This window comes from Pantherophis guttatus, chromosome 4, assembly GCF_059756535.1.
Source record: "Pantherophis guttatus breed Tessera chromosome 4, ASM5975653v1, whole genome shotgun sequence".
Classification (NCBI taxonomy): Eukaryota; Metazoa; Chordata; class Lepidosauria; order Squamata; family Colubridae; genus Pantherophis; species Pantherophis guttatus.
This window is the reverse complement of record NC_142066.1, coordinates 77,863,988-77,887,822: the sequence shown is the minus strand read 5'-3', so window position 1 is coordinate 77,887,822 and position 23,835 is coordinate 77,863,988. Positions and strand designations below refer to the sequence as shown.

The 23,835-nt window shown below is 33.8% G+C and overlaps 1 protein-coding gene across 1 annotated transcript in view; it reads left to right on the top strand.

Moving 5' to 3' along the window:
* The window catches only part of POU6F2 (POU class 6 homeobox 2), a 658,684-nt gene that overhangs the window by 161,902 nt on the left and 472,947 nt on the right, over positions 1-23,835 (top strand). The window contains exon 2 of the mRNA XM_087892428.1: positions 5,332-5,503. Coding sequence (XP_087748554.1) covers positions 5,338-5,503 — 166 coding nt within the window. The 5' untranslated portion in view covers positions 5,332-5,337. The remainder of the gene's footprint in view (positions 1-5,331; positions 5,504-23,835) is intronic.

Sequence of the window (23,835 nt, the reverse complement as noted above, 5' to 3'; positions counted from 1 at the left end):
AAAAAGCGGAAGAATTTTACTACAAGGTTCTCCAAAAGCAAAACCAACAAGAGATAGAAACTCAAGATAAGCAAAAGGAGGTGGAAGTAATGGAAAAACAACAAGTTACAGAGGTTCTTGTAGATGAGCCACTTCTGGATTCTCCTTTAGAGGTCTCAGCTGGACCATTTATAAATACAAGAGAGGCGGCTCTGGATTCTAAAGTGATGACTTATCAAGTTACAGACCAGCACGGAAATCAATCAGTTGATATAAAACTCACAGAACCAGAATGGAGATTTAAGCCACAAAAGCAAAACCAACAAGATCAAGTTATAGATCAGTATGAAAATCAAACAGTTGATATATAATTTATAGAAAGGAAATCAGGATGGAGATCTAACCCACAAAAAGTCAAGAAAAGAAGAAGCAGGTCACACAAAAACAAAATTTTTTAAACTAAACAACAGTGTAATGCCAGTTATTTAAGAGATGATTGAATACATGAAAAGATAGCTGAGGCAAAGTATTGGTTTATATTATCCTGAGGAGAGTGACAGACTTCTGCAGTGCTGTACTTTTGGGATGTGAAAAGGGCCTTAAACTGAAATGATTGGAACTATCTTTCTTTTTTTTTCTTTTTGGATAAATATACTACGTTTATGCTGAGCTACAAGGCGAGAGAGCTATGGAATTGGGGCACGCAGATGATCTGGCTGTTACCCTATTACAGTGGTTGGAATTAATTATTTGGATAAAAGACACCTCTATAGACATTATATGGAATACAAATATAAAGTCACTCGGGTGGTTGTTGGGTTTTTTTTTTTTTTTTGAAGATATTCGCTATTGATGGGGGCAGATGGTAATTGAAGATACCGAACATATTGTTGGAATTAGGATGTGATGTTACCCTAACATCGGTGATGGAGTTAACAATCCAGTTGAAAGACATTACAGAAGATATCATATGGATTACAAGCTTAAAGTCTTTTTTAAGAGGATTTTATTTACATAAGGGAATATTTTTTTAGTGGTGTGGGCAGAAGAATAAAGATATTACAAATTATCAAGTATGGTAGTCTTGTAGGAAAGTGGGTGGAGACAGGTTAGTTTATTGATTGTTTAGTTTAAGAAAAGGGATATTATGTTTAGATATGAATATATGTAAAAGATTTGAGTTAAGAGATATATCAATGGGGGTGAAGGAAATGGGTAGACTATGAATTGAATAAATGTTAAATTAGGATTTATTATATAATTTTATAGCAGAAGGTTGCTTTGAAATGTTATATTAATATACATAAAAGATTTGATTTAAGAGATATATGTATGGGAGGTAGAAAAAGGGTAGATTATGAGCAGAAATCGCTAAACTGGGAGATATAATAATATTATTATGCTAAATTAGGAGTTATTATATAATGTTATAGTAGAATGTCATTTTGAAATGTATAGTATAAGGGGGATATAATAATATTAGAAAGAAAGGGTCAGTATATGGGGATGGAGTAAGGGGATGGTAAAGTATTATATAATCTGTTATGAATTTGGGTTTTATTATGAAGAAGCCACAGGGGGGAGGGGACGGTGAGGGGGGGTTAGGGAGGGGGGGGGAGGGGGGGAATTTGTATTTGAAAAACTTTTTCAATTAAAAAAAAAAAAGAATACCGGTAGCAGATCTAGAGAAAGTCCCAACCTTCTTGTCACCAGTACATAGCAGATGTATCATCACTGCTGTCAGCTATCTTTATATAACTAGAAACAGTCATCAGAAAGGTTTCTGTTTTGCCTGATGCCATGTGCTCCCCTCTGCAGTTTCATTGGCTGAAAGGCTTTGCCCCTGTGATTCCGAAGAGGTAGAAACTACAGACCATGGCTCAATAGTAGTAATTGTGAGTGGGATCTTAGTGGACAATCCTAGTGGACAATCACTTAAATATGAGCCAGCAGTGTGCAGCAGCTGCCAAAAAAGCTAACACAGTTCTAGGGGGCATTAACAGAGGGATAGATCAAGATGGCATGAAATTTTAGTGTTAGTACCTCTTGATATTGCCTTGGTATGCAACTTGGAAGATTGCATCCAGATTTGGTCACTACAATATAAAAAGATTCTAGAAGAGTGCAGAGTGCAGAGAAGAGCAATAAAAATGATTAGGGGCTAAAGGCTAAAATATGTGAAGCATGATTACAGGAATTGGATATGTCCAATTTAACGAAAAGAAGGACTATGAGTGACTTTCAATATCTAAGAGGCTGCCATAAAGAAGAGGGAGCCAATCCATTCTCCAAAGTACCTAAAGCACAACAAGAAGCAATGGATGGAAACTAATCAAAGAAATAACTTAGCAATAAGGAGAAATTTCCTGACAGAACAATTAATCAGTGGAATGGCTTGCTCTCAGAAGTTGTGGGTGCTCCATCATTGGAGGTTTTTAAGAAAAGATTGGACATTGTCTGAAATAGTATGGGCTCTTCTGCTTGAGAATGGAGCTGGAATAGAAGACCTCCAAGGTTCCTTTCAATTTTATTATTCTGTCCTTGAGAGGCATCAGAACTAGATTCAAAGTTTCTCTGAATAGCTGATATCCTGTTCATCTAGATTCAGTTTATGCCCAGATGTTGGTCATATATGTCTTATTACAGCACATATAACTAGGTTTTGTGCAGCAGAACAGGATCCATCAAACCCTGATGGGCCAGAATCCCATAATACATTTCTTGTAATTATAATTTATCTATATTTTAGATATAACTTCATTGATATTAATAGTTTTAGATATTTTGCTGTAATTTTTAATGTAATTATACTGTGTGTATATTATGATCTAATATAGACTGTATCCTATATCTTATTCATTAGATGTCAGGTAGCTCATTCTATAAATGTACTTTATCCCTGTCTTAAATTGTTGGTGATTTGTTAATTGCTTATACTGGTCTTTGACGGTAATAAACCGAAGCAGGGTAAAAGAAACACAAATGTCAATTTTCATAGAGGAACGCTAAAATATAAATTATTTGAATAATAAGCTATATATGTATTCAATGTAGCAGATACTGTTACTAAAAAATAAGTTAAGCCCAGTTATACACTCATCCAAGTTTCCTTAAAATATCTGCCAAATTCAAACTAATTTATGCATCTGGATGAGTTAGCCGTTTCAACCAGAAATGTTGCAGATTTTCCCATGATTGAACAAGTTACATTTAAGTACATTTTAAGTCAAAAGTAGATTAATTTATTTCCTGGAAAATTGAGGGTAAGTATCATTGGAGTTAAAAGAAAAACAAATAAGCAAGCCCCAAACAATAGTCATATGAAAAACAAACATGGAGTAATGTTAGTGGTTTCTATCTGCAATAATCTAATGCTGACAGAGAGTAGTATTTTATTTAGTAATTAACAGTGTAAAGGGGAGAGGAGCTGTCATGTTGGTTCTTAAGCTGGGGAATGTGATGAAAGATGATATCTCCGATCTCATCCTTTCCACTTGTTTAGGATTGTCAGGATGAGAAATGTCAGCATTATGAAAGCTCAGCTCTGCTCTTGATATGATAAAACCCTTCAAAAGCCAGTCTCTCTCCTCCCTCCCCTCCTCCCTTTCTCTCTCCAAGCACTTGCTTCTTTTTTATTTATCCTGTTTTGTTAGATGGCAGAAATATAATTCTTTTCTTTCTTTCTATTATAAGCCACCATTTTTTTTATTATATGTTTCACAACTCCTAATGTCCCACTGAAAATTACCTTGTTAAATGACAGTGTTTCAAAGCTATGAATCCTTCCCTACCACCCCATTTCCTTTGAGATTTGAAACAGTCAACAGACTGTAAAGAATAAATAATAAAAAAGTATTGATTATTTTGATGACTGTGAGATTCAATTAAGTATTAATTTTGCCCTCCAGTGGACCTATCAACGTATTCAAAAGGGAGGATTCAGCTTGAACTAAATGCACATTGAGTGCTTTAGCTTTAAATAGGGAGAAAATGTGTTTACCTACAATATTTGAAGAAGAGTGCATTGATGCACAGAGTCCAATACTTAAGGCTGTGCAAATTAAACCCTAGTGACAGTGACATTGTTTTTGGCAATATGAGTATTGACCAAAGAAGTGCATTTGATGACATCTTAAACTATTTGTATTGATTAACATTTTCATAGATTATCATGTGTCATATCAAATTTACTTTTCAAACATGAATACATTAAAAACCCACAGGCAACCACTGACCAATGTGCGAATGGACAGATGAAACCTACTAACCAACCTACTTGCATGCTGGTCACCTGTTCTGTGTATAAGAACCAGTTAGGCATGAATTTAAAAATAAATAGTTGGGAAATTGCATGAGATAGTTACTTGCCCACCCAGGTTGATTTAATTGCAAAACCAATGATAAATGTTAGGGAACTTAAAATTGCTCCTCCCCTCTCCTCATTCTTCTGAGAGGATTCTATATATCCTGATAATCAAGAAATATCTAAAGACGACATACATGTATTGCCACACTGTGTATCTCTCTCTCTCCCTCCCTCCCTCTCTCTTTCTCTCTCTCTCAGGGGTGTGTGTGTGTGTGTGTGTGTGTGTGTGTGTGTGTGTGTGTGTGTGTGTAGGCTTGATGTAATTATAATGTCCTAAACAAGAATGATTACAAATCTTTAGTAAGTATCCATTGCAAGTGTTTTTCTTTTTTAAGAATGTGAATGTACTTGTTTTATTTATATATATCTGTTCCATATGTGTGTGATTAGGGACTTTTGAAGCCTAATAATCCCAAAACATAATGCATGGATGTTTCTTCTTGCTTTGTTATATGTGATAAAATGAAAGATTTCTGGTTTTTTAAAAAAATGTTGGTATGGGATGTTCTGGAAATGTTATTTATACTGTGTAGTTTTTTCTTCTGATTTGATTAATGTTATAGAAGTGAATTTTTTGAGAAAGAGTTCTAGGACATTTCTGTATTACCATTTTTTTTTTATTGCACTGCTCGACCATAGTGCTTGCATTTTCCCCCTCTCTTACCACATTACATTAAAGAGTGAAGTGTAAAAAAACATTCAGAAGTGCATCTCACAATTAAAGCTGTGTTGGCTATGTAGCTTTCACTGAAGTTTTTCTCCAAAGCATCCGGAATCTTTCACATGCTAGTTGAGCTTTAATAGGGTGGGGAGTAATGGAAAACTCATTGGATCTGTAATAGCTCTTCACTTGACTGCAGCCAGCAATAACAGCAGGAGCAGCAAGAGATAAGAGAGAGAGAGAGAGAGAGAGAGAGAGAGAGAGAGAGAGAGAATCCGCACATCAAAGCTACCACTTTTTTCCCCCTCTTTTTCCCCCATTCTAGGATCCAATGATAACTGGACAAGTCAGTAAGCTCTTGTTGTCAGTGCAGAGTGAAATGAATGCAGAGTTGAGAGGTGAGGACAAGGCAGCTGCTTCAGACGACGAGCTGGATAAGTCCCTGCTTGAGCCTGTGGAATCAAATGACAACGAGGACACTCCCAGCAAGCTCTTCGGTAAGTCTGCCTAGGTATTTCGTGTTTGGTTGCTGTAGTTGCCTCTGCCTCGATGCTAGAAGAGGAGAGAAAGCAGATAAAGCTTTCATAATTGGAAGAACTAACTTCTGGGGAAAGGAGAGTGGGCACAAGCTTTCTCTGCCCTGCTTGAGAGTATGTGCCTGCTAACTGATAAGAGTTTGGCCTGAGGAATAGCATGCCCTCATTGATTTTTGCTGAAATTCCCATAGAAATCGGTGGGACAGCAGCAAGACTGTTCTCCATGCAAATGGTTTGTTGAATACTATCTTTTGCTTTGAGATACAGATATAACTGCTTGGTTTTTTTTTTTAGAATTGACCAATCATGTATCAATTTTGTTAAGAAATTGGGAAACAATTGAAATGTACAAATATGTAACCAAAGGATTATGTTTTCTTTGTATTATGCCATGAAAATGACCTGTCAGGAAGCTGTGGGTGTAGTAAACTTTTCTTAAGTATTTCCAAGAGGTTTTTCTCCTTTTTATAGGAATCTCTTTTTAAATGGGAATAGATATAATGCTTCTTTCTTAGATATTATTATCACATTCTGGAAAAGTGGTTTAGATAATTTGGGGTAATCTAAGAAATCAATCTTACATATTTTAATGAGGAAGGAAATCAAGAATACTTTTTATGGCTTCTTAGAAGGTATTTTCATTTCAGCTGAAAATTATCCCTGTTTCTGAGGATGCATGAATATAAGTATGTTTTAAACAACTGGACAAATAGCTTGTGACATAATAGCTTTTCAGCAATATTGGTTTGATATCTAAATGAAAATAAGAAGGGTAGCAGTCTAGCCTGGGCATCTGTCATTCAAACCAATGACACTCTGTAAGACAACTCAAGCAACTGTAATCGCTAATCAGAAAAGGGAATAAAGCATGTTCGGGGGTGTGCTTGAGTGATAGATGTTGATACATGTCTGAGCTGGAGCCAATGTGTCATTTCAATTCTATAGCCATTGCTTCTCAGGGAGTTCTTTTTAATGATTACCATGTACAAAATTTCAAGAAGAGCATGCTAAAGCATGTATAGTTTGCATCTTATAAAAGTGTCAGGTTTGAGGGAGGAATATACCTTTAGACAACAATCAAAATTATGTTGTTTCTTTATCTCCAATAAAACTGAGGATACAAAGTCTGTAATTTTATGAGAGCATGAAACTACAAAATAATTTTTGCAAGAAAAAAGTCCATGCAATATTTATAAGAATATATGCCGTATTATGTTTTTCTCAGAAAGACAGATAGGCACAAGAATCAGGTAATTATCTATAACAAGAAAATTACATCATTGCAGCTGAAATATATAATTCTTTGTATAAGCCATCATTTCTGTTTTTGTATAAAAAGAGGTTTAAAAAATAATTTTCTTTCACATAAGAATGTCCAACATTTTAATGCAGAAAATACATTTTGATTCTTCTAAAGATTACAAAGTAATATTTCAAATGTATAAACATGTATAAACATAAACATATATAAATATGTAATTTTTTAAAAAATGTACATATGTTTGGAAGGGAAGAGATAAATAAAAGTATTTTTCTGCTTCAGAATATATTTATTCATACTTTTCTTCCCAAAAGAAAAATGTTTTCCTGATTATCATTTGGCTGCTACTTATTTTAATAGAAAATTTCTGTATAAGTATTAAAATGATAGAGAACTGTTTTTTTAATTATTTAAAGTATTCCTAGAATTAGGTAAATTTATGATGTAAAGATAAAAGAATGTACTTTTAATAAAAATGTTATATTTAGTATTAACAACTGCAAGACCTTACAACATATTTATACATGATTTCAATGGCTAGCATGTCCTTAACAGTATAATCCAATGAATGTTAGTAATAAGCCACATTGACTTCAAAAAGAATAACTCAATCAAATGTCATTCTCAGGTAAAGCTTAATTCTCTACAGTTTCTATTAAATGGAAACAAAATATTAATTTTGGCTGGAGAGTACTTTATTTGACTCAATAATGACATGTACTCAAAAATGTCATGAAGGGCATTGGGATGATTTTGATAAACATGTCTAGCAAGTACTTTTAATGGAGACTCATTCCATTGATTTCATGGAAAGGGCCTATTTACTCCTGTGAATTTCAGTATGAGGTCGTAGCCCATTTATACGTATTGAATATTTCACAGAAGTTAGGCTTTAAGGAAAGAAGTTGTAAAGAAAAAAGGACAGCTATAGAAGGGAAAGAAAATTGTTGGAAACATATATGCAATATAAGTTACCTTTTATGTGTTTAATTAAACATATTCTGATTTAATTTTTATTCTCTAAAGTAACTGTTCCCTTCTTTGAAAGTAGCGTTAACTATTGTTTAAGAATTTAATACAGTTCTTAGTGTTAAATATGTGAATATTTTGTTAATTGCTTTTAAAATATTTGATAGCTTTTTTTTGGTATTAAAATACTTTGTAGTTTTGTCATGAATCATTTTTGTTATTAAATTGAGGTCTAAATGTTAATCAGTCTTGATAGGAAAGATAAGGAAATAGAGTTATGACAGAGGCTATCAACAGCCAATAAAAAAATATCTACTGTTAGAATATCTCACTTTTCCCCATAGCTGTAATGTTTCATGGACAGAACATAAGTAAAGTCCTTTGTTTTTTTCCAATAGCACTGGTTCTAAAGGACAGATATTCAGGAATAAAATTCTCTACAATGATTCTCTGAACTGAATTAGTTTTTTGCACTAAAACAGTATTTTTTTCTTTTTTAATCACTGGATTGAATTGACAACTCCAACTGATTTGATTAGGACTGTTTAGATACCATTTCACACATGTGTGTATATTATATTTAAAGTCTCTTAATTGGCAACATTTTTTGTCCTCAGAGTAATTTCCTCCTCTACCACCTCATCCTTTGGGGGACTTTCGAAAGTATTACTGCACAGTTTTATTAAGCCACCAAAATGTTTATTTTACCACCAATTCCAGAGGACTCTTGAGTTTCAATAATATCTAATGTCTGAGTTTATTCAGCTTTCAAATATGTGAGGAACTTTGTTAGATATCCTTAATTAAAGTATAACTAAATTATAACTATAGTATAACTATATACTATAGTATAACTATAATTAAATAGTTTTAAGCTATTTATATTTCCCATATTTTAGTGTCCTGGTCACATATACCATATTACATTTTCAAAGTTCCTTCTTTCATGTTTAAATAACAAAACTTTGTGTGATTACTAATTCCCATTTGAAATTGGAAAAATGGGACAGTGAGTATTGCTTCTAAAGGATTTTTATGTTCTCTAATGCATTATGTCAGCCATGCAATTTTTCTTACAGTGTTTTATTAAAGTAATTTTTATTTATTTATTTTATTCTAACACTAGCAGAAAGTTGTCTCCAATTAACAACCACTTCAGAAGTTTGCTATATAATGAATTTATGGACTTGCTCCTATTTGGAAAGAGAGAGCAAGTTCATTGCAATAGCATGGTTCCAATTTATGACACTGATCCAAACTGTAATCCGTTAGACTGAATTTGGTGAACAGAGAAGACATATGATTTAAACTAAGTTAATAAAGAATTATTAATGCTTTAGACATTTACATACTAGAATGTTTTATATGAAAAATAATTAAGTTTCAAGATGTGTAGCTCTTCGTTTAATCTTTGGGGGTGGGTTGCATACTTACATGCTAAATTAAAGTTACCACGAAATTAAGAGGAGTCGAATTTTAGGTTTGGCATTTGGTGCCAGGGACATTTTTGTTCCTCCTGTTTCTAGAATGTTTCTTTTAGTTATTACAAGTCTTTTATCTTTGTATTGATAATATTGATTAGAGATGGCAAAGGAATTTATTCATAGTTTAAGGCTGATTCACTTAATTCACACTTTCCAATTACAGCATATTACTGTACCATATCTATTAAAATGAAATAATAATAATAATAATAATAATAATAATAATAATAATAATAATAATAATAATTTTATTTCTATACCGCCCTTCTCCCGAAGGACTCAGGGCGGTGTACAGCCAATTTAAAAACACAAGACACAACAATAATTAAAAATTAAAATAATTAAATAGATTTGGCCGATTTAAAACCCTAAAAATTAAAATACCCCAATTTAAAATTATTATATTGACAGCCCTGCCTGGCGGAACAACAGGGTCTTCAGTGCGCAGCGGAACACCCGGAGGTCGGAGATCTTACGTATTTCCGTAAATAAAATTAGTTTGTAACTTTTAATCTGTGTTCACAATTAATGTTTTTAACTGTAACTGAGGCAGAAATAGTTATGGTAAATATATTTGCTGTGACTCAATCCCACTTGGACCTATATGGAGAATGTGTATTTTTCCAGGCATAGTGTACAAGTGTATTATCTCTTATTGTATATTCTAAGAAACCTTTATCGCCTTGTGAGAAAACAGAATCCCAATATCAAAAAAGAGGGGGGAAAAAATAAAAGGAAATGAAAGAAGTATGCTGAAAGCTGGCCAAGAGCTTGGTGGAAGCTGACTAGGTACATGCTGAGAAAGGTACATGCTTTGGATCCAAGTTCCAAATGGTTCCAAATTAGTATTTAATCTTGTCCCACCTTGGAAATACAGCATATTTCTTTATTTCTATGGCTTTTAATGAAGGAGAAATAATTAATTTAAAAAATATGAAAACTAAGGAAGAAGGGAAAAAATACCCTTGCAGTTATCTTTTCTCATTTCTGAGTTGTTAAAAGGCTCCGAATGGCCATTATATTTCTCAGAGCAGTAGAGTTCTCAACAATAGCAAATAAGTTTGCTGAGTTAAAATGGAAAAAATTGATCAACCAAATCCAGTGTTTATTTTTTGAAACAGAACATGAACTAGTAAAATGATTCCATGTAAATATAAAATTAAATCCCTTCTGATGAATTTCGATCTAAAGAAATTAGGCAAAAGGTGCCTCTTGTAGGATGTTTTAGTTCTTTTTCTGCCAATCAGCAGCTTATAATAGGTGACTGGTACTGAAGGAACCTTTAAAGTATGTTCAATATAAATCACCTTTCCCTGAAGGAGCTCTAAGTTTCACCATGCAGAACAGCTGTGGGAAATGAATTTGGTTTGGAAAATAACACAGTGGGAAAAAAAAAATTAAATGTTTCATAATGAAATAAATAATTTCATAAATGCAGACCCTTCGCAATAAATGAAGTAACAATGAATCAAAATCAGCAATATGACCATGAATCTCTTAATATCTTGTTTAGATTGTAATCGTGTAACTGAGCAGGAGAATGATGCACTCAACTGTTACACTTATTTATTTACTAGAAGAATCTAAAACAGAAAATTAGCTTCCACTACAATAAATGGGAATTAATATATTTACCTGGCTTGATATAGATTATAATTTTTAAATGTTACCTCTTTCACTGGACACATGACTAAATGTTATAAATATGGCTAGAACACACAAGGATGTTGGGGGCAAACAATATTTTATAATATTGTATAAATAGTATTTACACTCTAGAAGTGAGGAATTGTGTAATTCCTACCAATTAGTTTGTTTTCAATGACTTAATTTTTTTAAAAAAATAAATTAGTATCGGTATGTAGTTTTCTTTGGCAATTTTGTATTATTTAATAATAAATAAATGAAAAACTAATTATATTATTTTACTGACCTTATCGTGATTATGATATAAGTAAATCATCATCATCATCAACAACAACAAAAACAGTCCAATTGTTTTTAGTTAAACTAAGCAATTGTTTTACTGTTATCAAAATTAGTTTGATAGAATCATAAATAGATATGGAACTATGAGGACCCAAGATTGAATGGACACTTTCTTTTTAAAATAAAAATGAATCAGAAGCAACATTTGTGTAGGGTTGCTCTGAGAAAGAAAATTCTGTTTATAATTACTCCTGTATATCCCATTTGTGAAATAAAGTTTCTTGAATTTCCTGATGTGTACTTGTTATTTTGAGTGAAATACTGTAGCTTTTGATGTCTGAATCTTTATGTGTATAATTATCTAATAAATTCAGTATCTGCATATGAATGTTTGACTTTCAGTGAGAAAATATTGCAAGATATAGGGCACTGAAATGTACAGTGAAACAAACTTTAAAAAGAACACTTGCTAGAAGGCTGCTACATTAATTCAGCAATAAACAAATAAACACCAAAAACAATACAGAATATATAATTACCTACAAATATGTACAATGTTCTCTAACCATCTGAGAATTAAGCTGCTGTTTGCTACTCTGATCAAAAAAACAACTTAGATGAAAACTTATGAGAAATCTCTTAGTCTATACATAGTTTTTCTGAGCTCAAGCATTTAGCATATTTGTTCTTTGACTAAAAAAATTGTATGAAAACATTATGAAATATCTATATCTTTGTATTTATATTTCATTATAAGGTGACACCTGCTTTTGCTCCTATCAGATGCAAGTCTGTGACATTTCAGGCAGCAGTTATGTGCTCTTATATCTCACTGATATCCACATAATGTCAATGAGTGTATCCAAGTGGAAAATTACAACCTCATTATTTTGTTTATAGGTATAAATCAGACACTAATTTCTATCTTCTTCTTTTTTGTATGCCAAGCCACATTAATGTCGAAACAGATATTCTAAGTTCTTAAGAGAATGCAGAACAAATAAATAAACAATACATAAAATTTTATGTTAAACAATTATCAGAATTATTACAGTTTTTAATTCTCAGATATAAATTTACAATCATCTTCAAACATAGCAATGTGGGAGACTGACCTAAATAAATAGTTTGTGAAGACAATTTTCAGAGAAAACTTGTATTGAAAGATAGTTTGGTACTTAGATTACACCTTTTGATATCAACCTTTCTTAGATGCTACAGCACATATAATGATTGCTGCCAAAAACAATGATGGCAATGTTATAATCAACAGATGGCGAATTATTTGGACCAACAAATTACGTTGGACCAGGTTTGACTATATTGATATTCTAATTAATGCAATTAGATCTTGCAATTAATGCAATTAGACCATCTATCATAAATTAATCTACTATCAAAGTCATAAAATGTTAGATTTTGTTATGCATTATACATATGTATAGTTAACCAAGCAATTACAAATTTCAGGGAAAAGTGAAACTTCATGTTTTATTTGCTTCCCTTTAAAGCATATTTTTAAACTAAGTTACTCTCTTTGAGTAGCTTAATTAAATATGAGAAAAGTCATATACGCATTCTCTAACAAATCTTGCCGTAAATATTTTAAACTTTAAAATGAATGAATCATTTTTATTAATTGAGATGATACCAAACCAAATGTAATTTTTTTCCCTACTGTTTTAGTGGATTAATTAAGACCATCTTTTAAATTTACCTTTTGTTGAGGGGGGAAAAATATTTACCTTCAATATATCTAGTCCTTCAAAATTAGAGCATACATTTTCTTAGTTTTAGCAAATAGCACACAATCTTTGCACAGATTGCTCTATTTGCACACAAATAGCAAAAAATCTTTGAGATTTTTTTAAAATGGAAAAATAGGAGTATATTTAAAATTAATAATACATCAAACGTTAAAAGGATATGGCTGTGAAGGAGTAGAGATTGTGATATTTATTCAGACTTTTCCTGAGTATACAGAGATCAGACAAAAGACCTTATTTTGCATCACTTGGTATCTTCTCTCATATAACATTTTTATTCTTTCCTGTACAACTCTTTTTTTTTCATTATTAAGTTTTGTTCTTTTACGACACCATTGTCATTTTAGTATTTAAAATCTTTCTTATGAGAAGTTTCCTATTAAAAACATTTAGGAATACTTGGAGGTCCTTTTATTTTAAAAAAAATCACTTAAATACCTTCTATCTGGATTAGGTCTTGAAGTTGAACTAGGCTCCTGATTATTTTGTGAAAAGTGGGGTTTTTTTGGGCAACAATATAGGAGTGGTCTACTATTGCCTTTTGGGATTTTCTTTTCACTTCCCACTCTATTTATAGTTAGCATTCGCTAGAGATCTACCATCTAGACCAGCCCAATTAGTTAGGACTGACTGTACAAGGCCAGGCTGGATCAGTCAGGTCTTGCAATCTACAGAAATGAACATTTTCTATACTAATAGAAAACTAGCATTTCCAAGCAATTCCTCACCTCTTTTTTAAAAAAACTTTTGCAATAAGATTTATTGCTTTCAAGGAACTTAGGTATAAAAAAAATTATCTTAATGTATACATAATTCCTCTGAAATAATTAAGACCTATTTAATTGAAACTATCTGAGAAGAATACTAAGGCTGCTTTAGAGGGGTCATAATAGTATCAGTTTAATATGTAAATGTACAGCCTGATATAAATAACAGATTAAGGCAAACTGCCTACGTTTCTCTCCCCCTCCCTATTATGCTACATGCATTTTCTTTTTTATTGTGTTTTCATTAGTAGAATAATTCCTTTAAAAAAAAACATATTTCAAATATAACGTGCTGTAAGTACTAATCTTGAAAACTTAGTTTAAAAGATTGTTTTTAAAATGCTCCTATCTGAATTTGTATTTTACTGAAAAAAATCAAACTGTAAAACTTTAGGTAACAAAAACATATTTGTGTTATGACAATTTGACATCTGCTTTGTTATGTTTTTATAGTTTTGACACTGCTAGACCTGGGACAAAACACATTTAGTCTGAAAGCAAAGATCATAAAAAGAAGAATAACACTGTATTCCAATGAAGTCCAGAGCCCATCCTTAAAGCTCTTAAGATGAAAATATATTTGCTTTTCAAGCATGTTAGAAATTTAATCTAATAGTAGCCTTAAAATGTTATCTTATTTCTTGAATATAAAGCTATTAGCTCCTAGTTTATTGACAGTTTTTATTTTGAAATTGATAAAAATGTTTTGTACCATGAGTCTTTTCTCTCATGAAGCATGTTGGAAGAATTTCTATTGCCTTTAGTTGTTGTAAGCTTTAATATTTTTATTAGGTTGCCAGTTTTAAGTTGCACATATATAACATATTAATGAATCCAATTAAGTTCCATGGGATTTTCTGATAAATAAATATAGCTAGGATTGTGCCATTTATTAGTTTAGTTATATCAATCAATTAAAGCAACAATTAATTAAACAATAAAACTGAATGTTATGTTTGTCAACTTGTTAAATCTATTCCAGATCTGAAAAATAATTTTAAGTAGGAATGACAACAGAAATTACAATTGATAATGAAATTTCTGCAAACAACCAACCAAACTCAGAGAACATCAAGTAATTCACCATTAAACCCTGAGTTACATATGTTATCTTCTATTAAAATAACATTTACATTATTTTATTTTAATGATTATAATAGTAATATAATTATGTAAATTATACAAAAGTAGTACCAACAGTAATAAGCATCTTTGGATGCAATCTCAAAATAACTGGAACTCCACTTGAACACCTTTGCATTGGCAAATTCACCATCACTTGCAAAATATTTACTCAAGATAGCTTACATTCAATGACAAGATATGCAACACTATCAAGCATCGATATCTGTCTGTTCCAAGTCCTGGGGAAGGACTTGATAGACAGACAAAAATGCCAAATCTAGTCTGAACATCTGGCTGACTATGTGACGAACCATAACTATTGAAGTTATTTCATCCTGCATTATACCTTCTGATTCATATAGTCTCTAGGTTATTCAGAAAACTACTATTGAAACATGGTAACTTGCACTGGATGTGGTGCATACTTAGATTAAAATTGGGTTTTATTATATTGTAGCATATTGGCAAAAATGCATCAGAATTGGCCATTCATGGCCTTACTGTTAGAAGAAAATGCTCCAAGTGCATCTGTGTGTGCCACTATCATTGATAAACTAATCTAAATCTTCTTTATCTTAGTAAGAAAAACATTATTACATTGATTAATATATGGATAAGAAGAATAAGATGTCAATATCAATTAATGTGTCTGGTCAGAACCATCTGATAAGAAAGGTTGGGAATTAAAATGTAAGAGGAGTAAATAATGAAGAGCATGAATTAGCAAAGGAAAATAGTGGTAAATAATACATACTTATGAAATTAAGATAAAGGAAAATGTCCTAATTGAGGATTAAAGTGATCTGATGCTCTGGAGTGATTTTGATGAATATGTGCTATGAAGTAAAGGTGTAAATTTAATTTTGAATGGTAGGGTGAAAATCTTTGAATATCATCTTCGTTCCTGCAGCTATATATGAAAAAAAAAGAATTTCATGAACTAGTGGCAACTGTTAGTTGTTTTTCAGTAAACAGTGACAGTGGAAGAATAAGAAACGAGTTTTGGTAATACAGTAACTTGGTAATAACTTTGGTAATTCTTTGGTAAGTAGAATTAAGCAAAACCCTCCAGCAGAATGACTGGAATTAAAATAAATGTTATAAAATGATTTTGGTGAAGCTAAAAAGGAGCAATGATGGAAAAAATATTTTAGAGATTTGTATGAACATTTTATGATGAGTGGTGGAATTAAAATGAGTAGTGGAATTGAAATGGTTGCTTAGTGCTAAAGATTTAGGATAAGTATATAATAAGATAAATAGGCTTGAGTTGCAAGTTTTATATGCATGACAAGAAGTTTATAAGAAATAAATGAATTAATGTACTTTAGTAAAAAAAATATTAAAAATAGGAAAATGAACATGGAAATTACTAACAGTACAAATGCTGGTAAAAAAGTAGTAGATAGTATGTGATCTGTAGCAAGGAAAGAGTAGTCAAAATTGAAAAAGGATACATATAAGAGTGGGCTTCTGCCTACTTTATTATACTGAAATTAGTTGTTTATGTAGAAAAGACAGATGGCTAAGATCTGTCAATATTATTTAATATTTGCCCTGGCGGGGGAAAACCCATTAGGAAATATTCAGATTTTTAAAAACAATATTAGTGTGAACTAGAAGTGCAGTATAAGAGATAAATGATTTTAGGTTCTCATCCTAAAAAATCACTACTCTGTAACCATTAGCTACCATTTAGGAAACTACAGATAGTCACTGTCTTACAATTGTTCATTCAGTGACCTTTTGAAATTAAGATGGTGCTGAATGAAGGGACATATTATTCCTGCTCAAAGTGCCAACTGCTGCAATGCCAGTATGGCCACGTGATCAAAATTCAGATGCTAGGTGTGTGTTTACCCTTACAACTATGGAAGGACTGCATAACTACTTCACTGGGTGGCTGACTTTTCTGATGAAGAGAGTGGGCTGAACTAATTCTATTGGAGCGAGATGACTCCTCAGATACCCTGGACCCATGCCATAAAGGGCTTTGGAATATAATTCCACACTGATATCCAGCCGTTGGGGTCAACCATGCTCAGGTTGTGTAGAAGATATTATCAATTCTGGTCATAATGCATTTTATTTTATGCACAACATCAACCTTTTTGAATACCTAAACACTGTTGCCTAAAATGATTGCTTCCCTCCACCTAATGGAACTACTGCTTGTAGTAACTAAATCAGTATATGTAACTTAATACAACATGCTAGAATCAAATGAACTGTTATGTAGTGGAAACAATATTCTTTTTCTTTCACCTAGCCTGGTATAAATATTAGTTCACATCATATAATGTGCAAAATGCACTACAGAATGTAAGTATGTAATTCAGTCAAGTATCTCATTTTGAAGTTAAAGTATTGGTATTAAATAAACAACATTTATTTTATGATTCTGACATTTTGTGGACATTATCACACTGTTAATGCAGGTGATCTTTTGTAGAAGAATTTTATCCAGCATTTGAATTCAGTAATAATCGAGTAACTCATTCATATGAGCAAATCTCTATGGAATATAGTCTGATTTACAGTATTAAATTGAGTTATCTACTTTATTCTTTATTAATAATCTGATGCCATTAGCAATTGAGATTTTGTTAATTGTTCATTATGTGGAAAAATACCTCCATTACCATATAATTATTCCTCCTCTTTCAGAGTTGCAGATTTAGAGCATCTGAATCAAAATAGAGTTCTATTACAGTTCTTAGTCATCATTTTGTATTTTGTATTTTTATAATTTATATGTTTAAATGTTATATGGCTTGTGGTGGATTTCTTTTATTGTTTTTTTTTATGCTGTTTGACTTGCCAAATTTTCTTAATAAACCAATAATAAATAGATTTATCTCACAGGATCCTTCTTGTTATAACGGAAAATAAGGCGAGGGAATGTTACCCTGAGCTTCTAAATGAAAAGTGAGGATATAAATCAAACAAATATTTGCTGTTAACTACCACTATATAATTATTAATTTAAGAATCAGACAATCTATCTAAAATTGTTCACAATAAGACATAAGCATAAATTTCTTAATTTTGTACATTTTTAAATGCTCTGTTGAAAAGCCAAAATCTGATCTGCTGTAAAGCACACTGAATTTTTCAAATGTAAAAGAATACAAGAGATGACTATTGCTCTTGAACTGAAAGATGACGGTACACTAATTAAACTAATTTTCCTGTACTTTTTGTATTCACGATTGCCACTTTTCCATACAGCTACTCCTACTTGATGATAAGTTAGTGAGGATTCCCCAACGACAGTATTTTCCCTTTTTATGATCCTATAGTCCCTTAATTCATGATAGAGTCGGGGTGACTAGATGGAGTTGAGCATTTACTGGCTGGATGCCCTTCCTGATGCCTATATGATTTTGAAACAGATATTTTTTCTCTCGTTAAGAGAGAAACATCTGTACTACCTAGGACTGAAGTCTCAACCTTCCAAGTGGGATGTAAGTATCTTCACCACTATGCCACCATGCCACTCTAAGTATATATGACAGTAATAAACCATAATAAAATTAATTTTCCGACTAATATGCATATTTATATGCCTGAAATTTACTTTCACTTTCACTCTGCTGGCTGTTGCTACACCATTTTCAAAAAAAATATTTTATTTCAATCGAAATAGCTCTACTACACTTTCTCTTCCTTCAATCTTAGCAATATTTTTCTCTTTTTGTCTACATTTTATTAGACTTGTTTTTTCTTTACATATGTGTTACATATTAACAGTGCCTTCATTGCCTCACTTTGAAGCAATTGTTTTGTTATATCGATTTTTTCTAACTTTCATTTACCATCATTCCATATGATGATAATATTACAACTTTTTTCATACTGCCAATCAGTATAAATTCTGTGGCTCTCTTTAACATAACTATTTGCATTCTATTCCATCTTATATCCTTATATCCACTTTAGTTTTCTTTGATTGAGAAAATTATTTATCTTTGAATATTTATACTTTCTCTTTCTGCAGCTGTTTTACTTTCATTCTTGTTTCTTTTACTTCTTTTACTTTTCATTTCAGGTTCATTTTTGTCGAGATCAATTTTTGACATTGCCAAAAATGCTCTGTGCCTCATTGGAAACTCTCATCATCTTTATGTCCTTTACTGATTTTCTCAATCCTTCATCATAAATAATCTGTTTATTTCCCATAGAGATTGATGATTAGACTGATATTTAAAGCATGACTTTGAAATAAACTTATGCTTAGCTAATTGCTACTTTCCTTGTCCAATATGGATTTCTAAATGGCCCTGTGAGTTTTATCTTACTACTAGACAAGCCATGATCCATGGTCATCATTTCACAAATATTACCTAAACAGAACAGAATGATCATGGCAAAAAGGCAATAGGAATGAAAACAATCTCCAACTTCCTGCAAGCTTCCCTGATTTTCCTTGTAGGAAACTGGCAGGGAACATTGGTAATGATGTTTGCAAAATTTCACTTCCATGGGAGTCACGGGTCGCAGATTTTGGACACATTCTATAATCTAAAGTAAATTGATTCAACAATTGTTGCCCTATGATGCACCATTTTGCCAAATTGAAGGTTACAAACCAGGGATGGGTTTCAAAACCTGTCGCTACCAGTTTGCTCATGGGCACATGAGCGCTTGCAGACACATGTGACACTTCTGCATGCACAGAAGCGTCCGGGTGGGTGGGCAGAGCCTCCTGCCGCCACTGCTACCAGTTCACCCGATCCAGGGCAAACCGGTAGCAACCCACCACTGTTACAAACAATCAAATAAACATAGAGTTTTAATAGTATATACATACTGTATGTGTGTTTTGTGTGTGTGAGAGAGGGGGGGGAGGGAGAGAGGGAGAAGGAGAGAGGGGGTGGAAGAGAGAATGAGAATACCTAACAGGAGTCCAATGCCAATTGCAATTCTTGCATCATTTATCTCATTACAAACAAGAAATTGTTCAATAAGATGTAAAAAGTATGGACAAGTTATATCCATACTATGTGCTGCAATTAATGTTGATAGAAAATGCAATAATGATAACCAGCAGAATGTTTCCCCCCTGGCCAGGGGTGAAATGATCCCGATTTGGACCGGATCAGGTGATCTGATAGCGATTGTGGCAGGTGGTTCAGAGAACTGATAGCAATGGTGACATGAGACTCCATCCACCCACCCGGGTTTTGTTACTTCCTGCTTTTAAAAGGTAAAAAAGGCTCTGACGATCGCGTGCCACAGCTGTTGGTCAGAGCCTTTTTTAACTTTTTAAAAGCATTTTTACAACCTATTCGCCCAAATAGGTTATAAAAAAATGCTTTTAAAAGTTAAAAAAAAAAGGCTCTGACGATCACCCGTCACAGCTGTCGGTCAGAGCCTTTTTTTAACCTTTTAAAAGCATTTTTCTCAGGGATTTTCTCCATCCTGAGACACTGGCTGGGGCGCGTCTCCCCATATTCCTCTCGCCGCCTCCGTGGCTGCTTGCTGCTTTTGCACTTAAACCTAGCACACTGCACAATGGGGGAGATGGCATCCCCTCCTCCTCCTGGAGCCCATGACAATGCAGAGCATTGGCTGCAGCCGGGCAGCCCAGCCAGTGTTTAGGCACAGAGAAAAGGTGCGCATCTCCCAACAAGGGCTGGAAAAAGAGGCAAGTAGAGGGGTGCTTCGCTTCCACTCTGGAATATGGAGTGAGTCTCCATCTGCCATCATCACCATTCTCTTTTCAGAACAGGTGAGAAGTGAGGGGGAGGGAAGGGCGAGGGGGGCAGCCAGCCAACAGGGGACCACAGCAGGGGGATGAAAGAGCTTCATTTATCTGGGAACCTGAAATGACTCTTGATTTAAATCATATGGTAAAAAACACCCAAAGAAGAAAAAACAATATCAGCAAAAAAAAAACCCAAACAAACTCAACCCTTGCCTGTTTTTGGAAATGGTTCAAGAGGGAACACACACACAGGTACGCACGCACACACACACACACACACGAACGAGAGAGGAAGAAAGAGAGAGATGAGAGACAGAGATGGCTGCCTGCCTTTTCCTGCTGCAGTCAGGCAGCGAGAGAGAGATTGTGTGTGTGAGTGAGAGAGAGATTCAGTTTCATCTGCTCTCCTTGAGGCAACCTCGTGGCTCTGTGCTGAAACAGCCTGACAGTCACTCTTTTTGTAATGCAAGGTTTATTTTAATATCTTTCCAGAGACAGAAAGAACGTGGTCGAATTTCCTTACAGTTATTCCCTGGGTGTGGGGGGTGGGGAGTGAGGGAGAGGGAGGGAGGAAGAGAGAGAGAGAGAGAAATAAAGAGAGAAAGAGAAAGAAAGAAAGAGGAAAGAATTTTTGGATTTCACCACTGGGTTTGTATGGAGGATTGGGGGGGGGGAATGTGCGGCCCTCCGGGATGGAAGGCAGGGCAAGAGAAGCCTCCGATGTTCGCTTGGGTGGCGGAAAGAAACTCAAAGTGTTGGGGGCTTCAGAAGGGGCAGAATGTGCTTCAAAATGTACAGCTCCTGGTTCTAACAGTGAGTGATGTCAAGTTGCCCATGCCCACCTGGTCACATGACCATCAAGCCACGCCCACAGAACTGGTAGCAAACATTTTTACATTTCACCCCTGCCCCTGGCTGTTATTTATGCCAAATAACATGCAGAGTACTGTTGATATTCCCAAACTAATTACTATTAACTTGAATTTAAGAGGTAACTATTATCAACCTAGGCTAGATTTACTTAACAGTGCTAAACCCTAATTTAACAACCACAATGATTCATTTAACAACTGGGGCAAAAAACATTTGTTAAATTAGGAACATGGTTGTTAACTGAATCTGGTTTCCTCATTGACTTTGCTTGTCAGAAGATCACAAAAGGTGATCACATGACCCTGGAGCACTGCAGTTATCATGAAAATGAACCAGTTGTCAAGTATTGGAATGTAAATCACGTGGACAGGATACTGGGGCAGCTGAACGTGACCACATGTTTATTGGACCCGTGTCCCTCCTGGTTGGTGCTGGCCTCCTGGGAGGTTATGCGAGGCTGGCTCCAGGGGATTATCAACACTTCCTTGAGTGAGGGTGTCTTGCCATCCGCTTTGAAAGAGGTGGTGGTGAGGCCCCTCCTCAAGAAGCCTGCTCTGGATCCAGCTGTTTTGGCTAACTACCGCCTGGTCTCCAACCTTCCCTTCTTGGCGAAGTTTGTTGAGAGTGTGATGGCGCAACAGCTTCCTGGGTACCTGGATGAAGCTGTTTATCTGGATCCGCTCCAGTCTGGCTTCAGGCCTGGACACAGCACGGAAACGGCATTGGTCGCATTGGTGGATGATCTCTGGGGGGCTCGGGATAGGGGTTGCTCCTCTATCCTGGTTCTGTTAGATCTCTCAGCGGCTTTTGATACCATCGACCATGGTATCCTGTTGCGCCGGTTGGAGCTGTGGCTATTGAGGAGGATGAGGGCTATTAAGAGTGGGTCTGCTTCCTGCCTTTTAAAAAAACCACATTTCTCTGTTTCTCATCCAGGGAAATATAATATTCTGCCTTTTTAATGTTTCCTAGAATATTTCATTTTTCTAGGAGAAGGGTGGGTGCTAACTTTCTACACATCTTAGTTTTCAAATTTAATGCAATTGTATTTTAGGACATACAAAATACAATTGAAATGAATTCAGTTTCTGGGATTTATGGGATTATGCTTTAAATACAGTGAAACTGAGTAAATATATCCTTAACTCTAGGATTTAACTACATTCCTTTTGTAGAACATGAAACTTTCTTTTTAAAATTGCATTGAATGACAAATTTGAACAGAATCAAACACTGTGTTTTGATTTAAAAAGTGAACAAAATACAGCAATATACATTAATCCAATATAATGCTGCTTAACTGATATTTGTATATGTAATATTTCCTTCATTCCAGCTTTTATTCATCTTACAGGCTTTTTTGTTGGTCCTGTTCAAAGCAGGTTTGAGGTTGATATAAAAGAATCTTCTTTAAAAGACAGCTTCCTGCTGTTTTATATTATGTTTATCTTTGATTTTTTTATATACATTCATTTGGTAGTTGTAATAAACAATTGCAGAACCTGGGATATCTTGTGATCTGCAGTGCATCAATATGTTTCTTTATAATGATACAATAACCTGAACCTTGTAACAATTTATGATTCATTTGAGTATTCTTATAGATCCTCAGAGTCACAGGAACCTGGGAAACAGTAGTTGACTGTGTAGCAAAATGGATTCCGTGACAGAACTAGCCTGCCTATGACTGCATTGCTAAGAAAACATATTGATCTGATTTATCATTAAACTTAAATTAAAGGTGGAGGGACATTAAGCACGTTGTTGGAAAAGTATACATGATTGAGGCTTGGAATGCACATAGGACTATGCCCCAATGCCCATTAACACAAATATTGATTTGTTATGATTAATAATAGGAATTTTATGCATACAATATGTATTCCAGCAAATGACCTTTTTAAAGAGAGGAACATTTTGTTGCTGTTTTCTTTCTTATATTAAAAAGAGTAGAAATAAAGAACTTGAGTAGTAAGTTGATGGTGATGTAGGGGAAACAGCAGGAAATATGGGAGTAAAGAATGATCACATAACCCTTAGTCACAATATATACACATACTGAAATCTCAGTTGTCTTAACATTTGTAATGGTGCTAATTTCCAAGTGCTTTTTAAAATATGCTTCCACATGAGCTCTCAAAACCCATAAAAGCCTAGCGTGTAAAGTAAATTGTTTGTCACTTTGCTGACGACCTGCCATATTTATTGTCAAGAAAAATGGACATTAGTTGGAAAAGCAGTTGTTAAAGGCCAAACAATTTTTAAAGATGGCAAAAGATGTGCAAGGGTTTTTCCTTTTTCTAACAATGAGACACCCTTCAGACATCAAAAGACAAGATAATAAGACACTTCAAGCACAATTCAAGATTATATTCAACATCTAAAGGCTCATCTCTTGTCAGTTTGCAT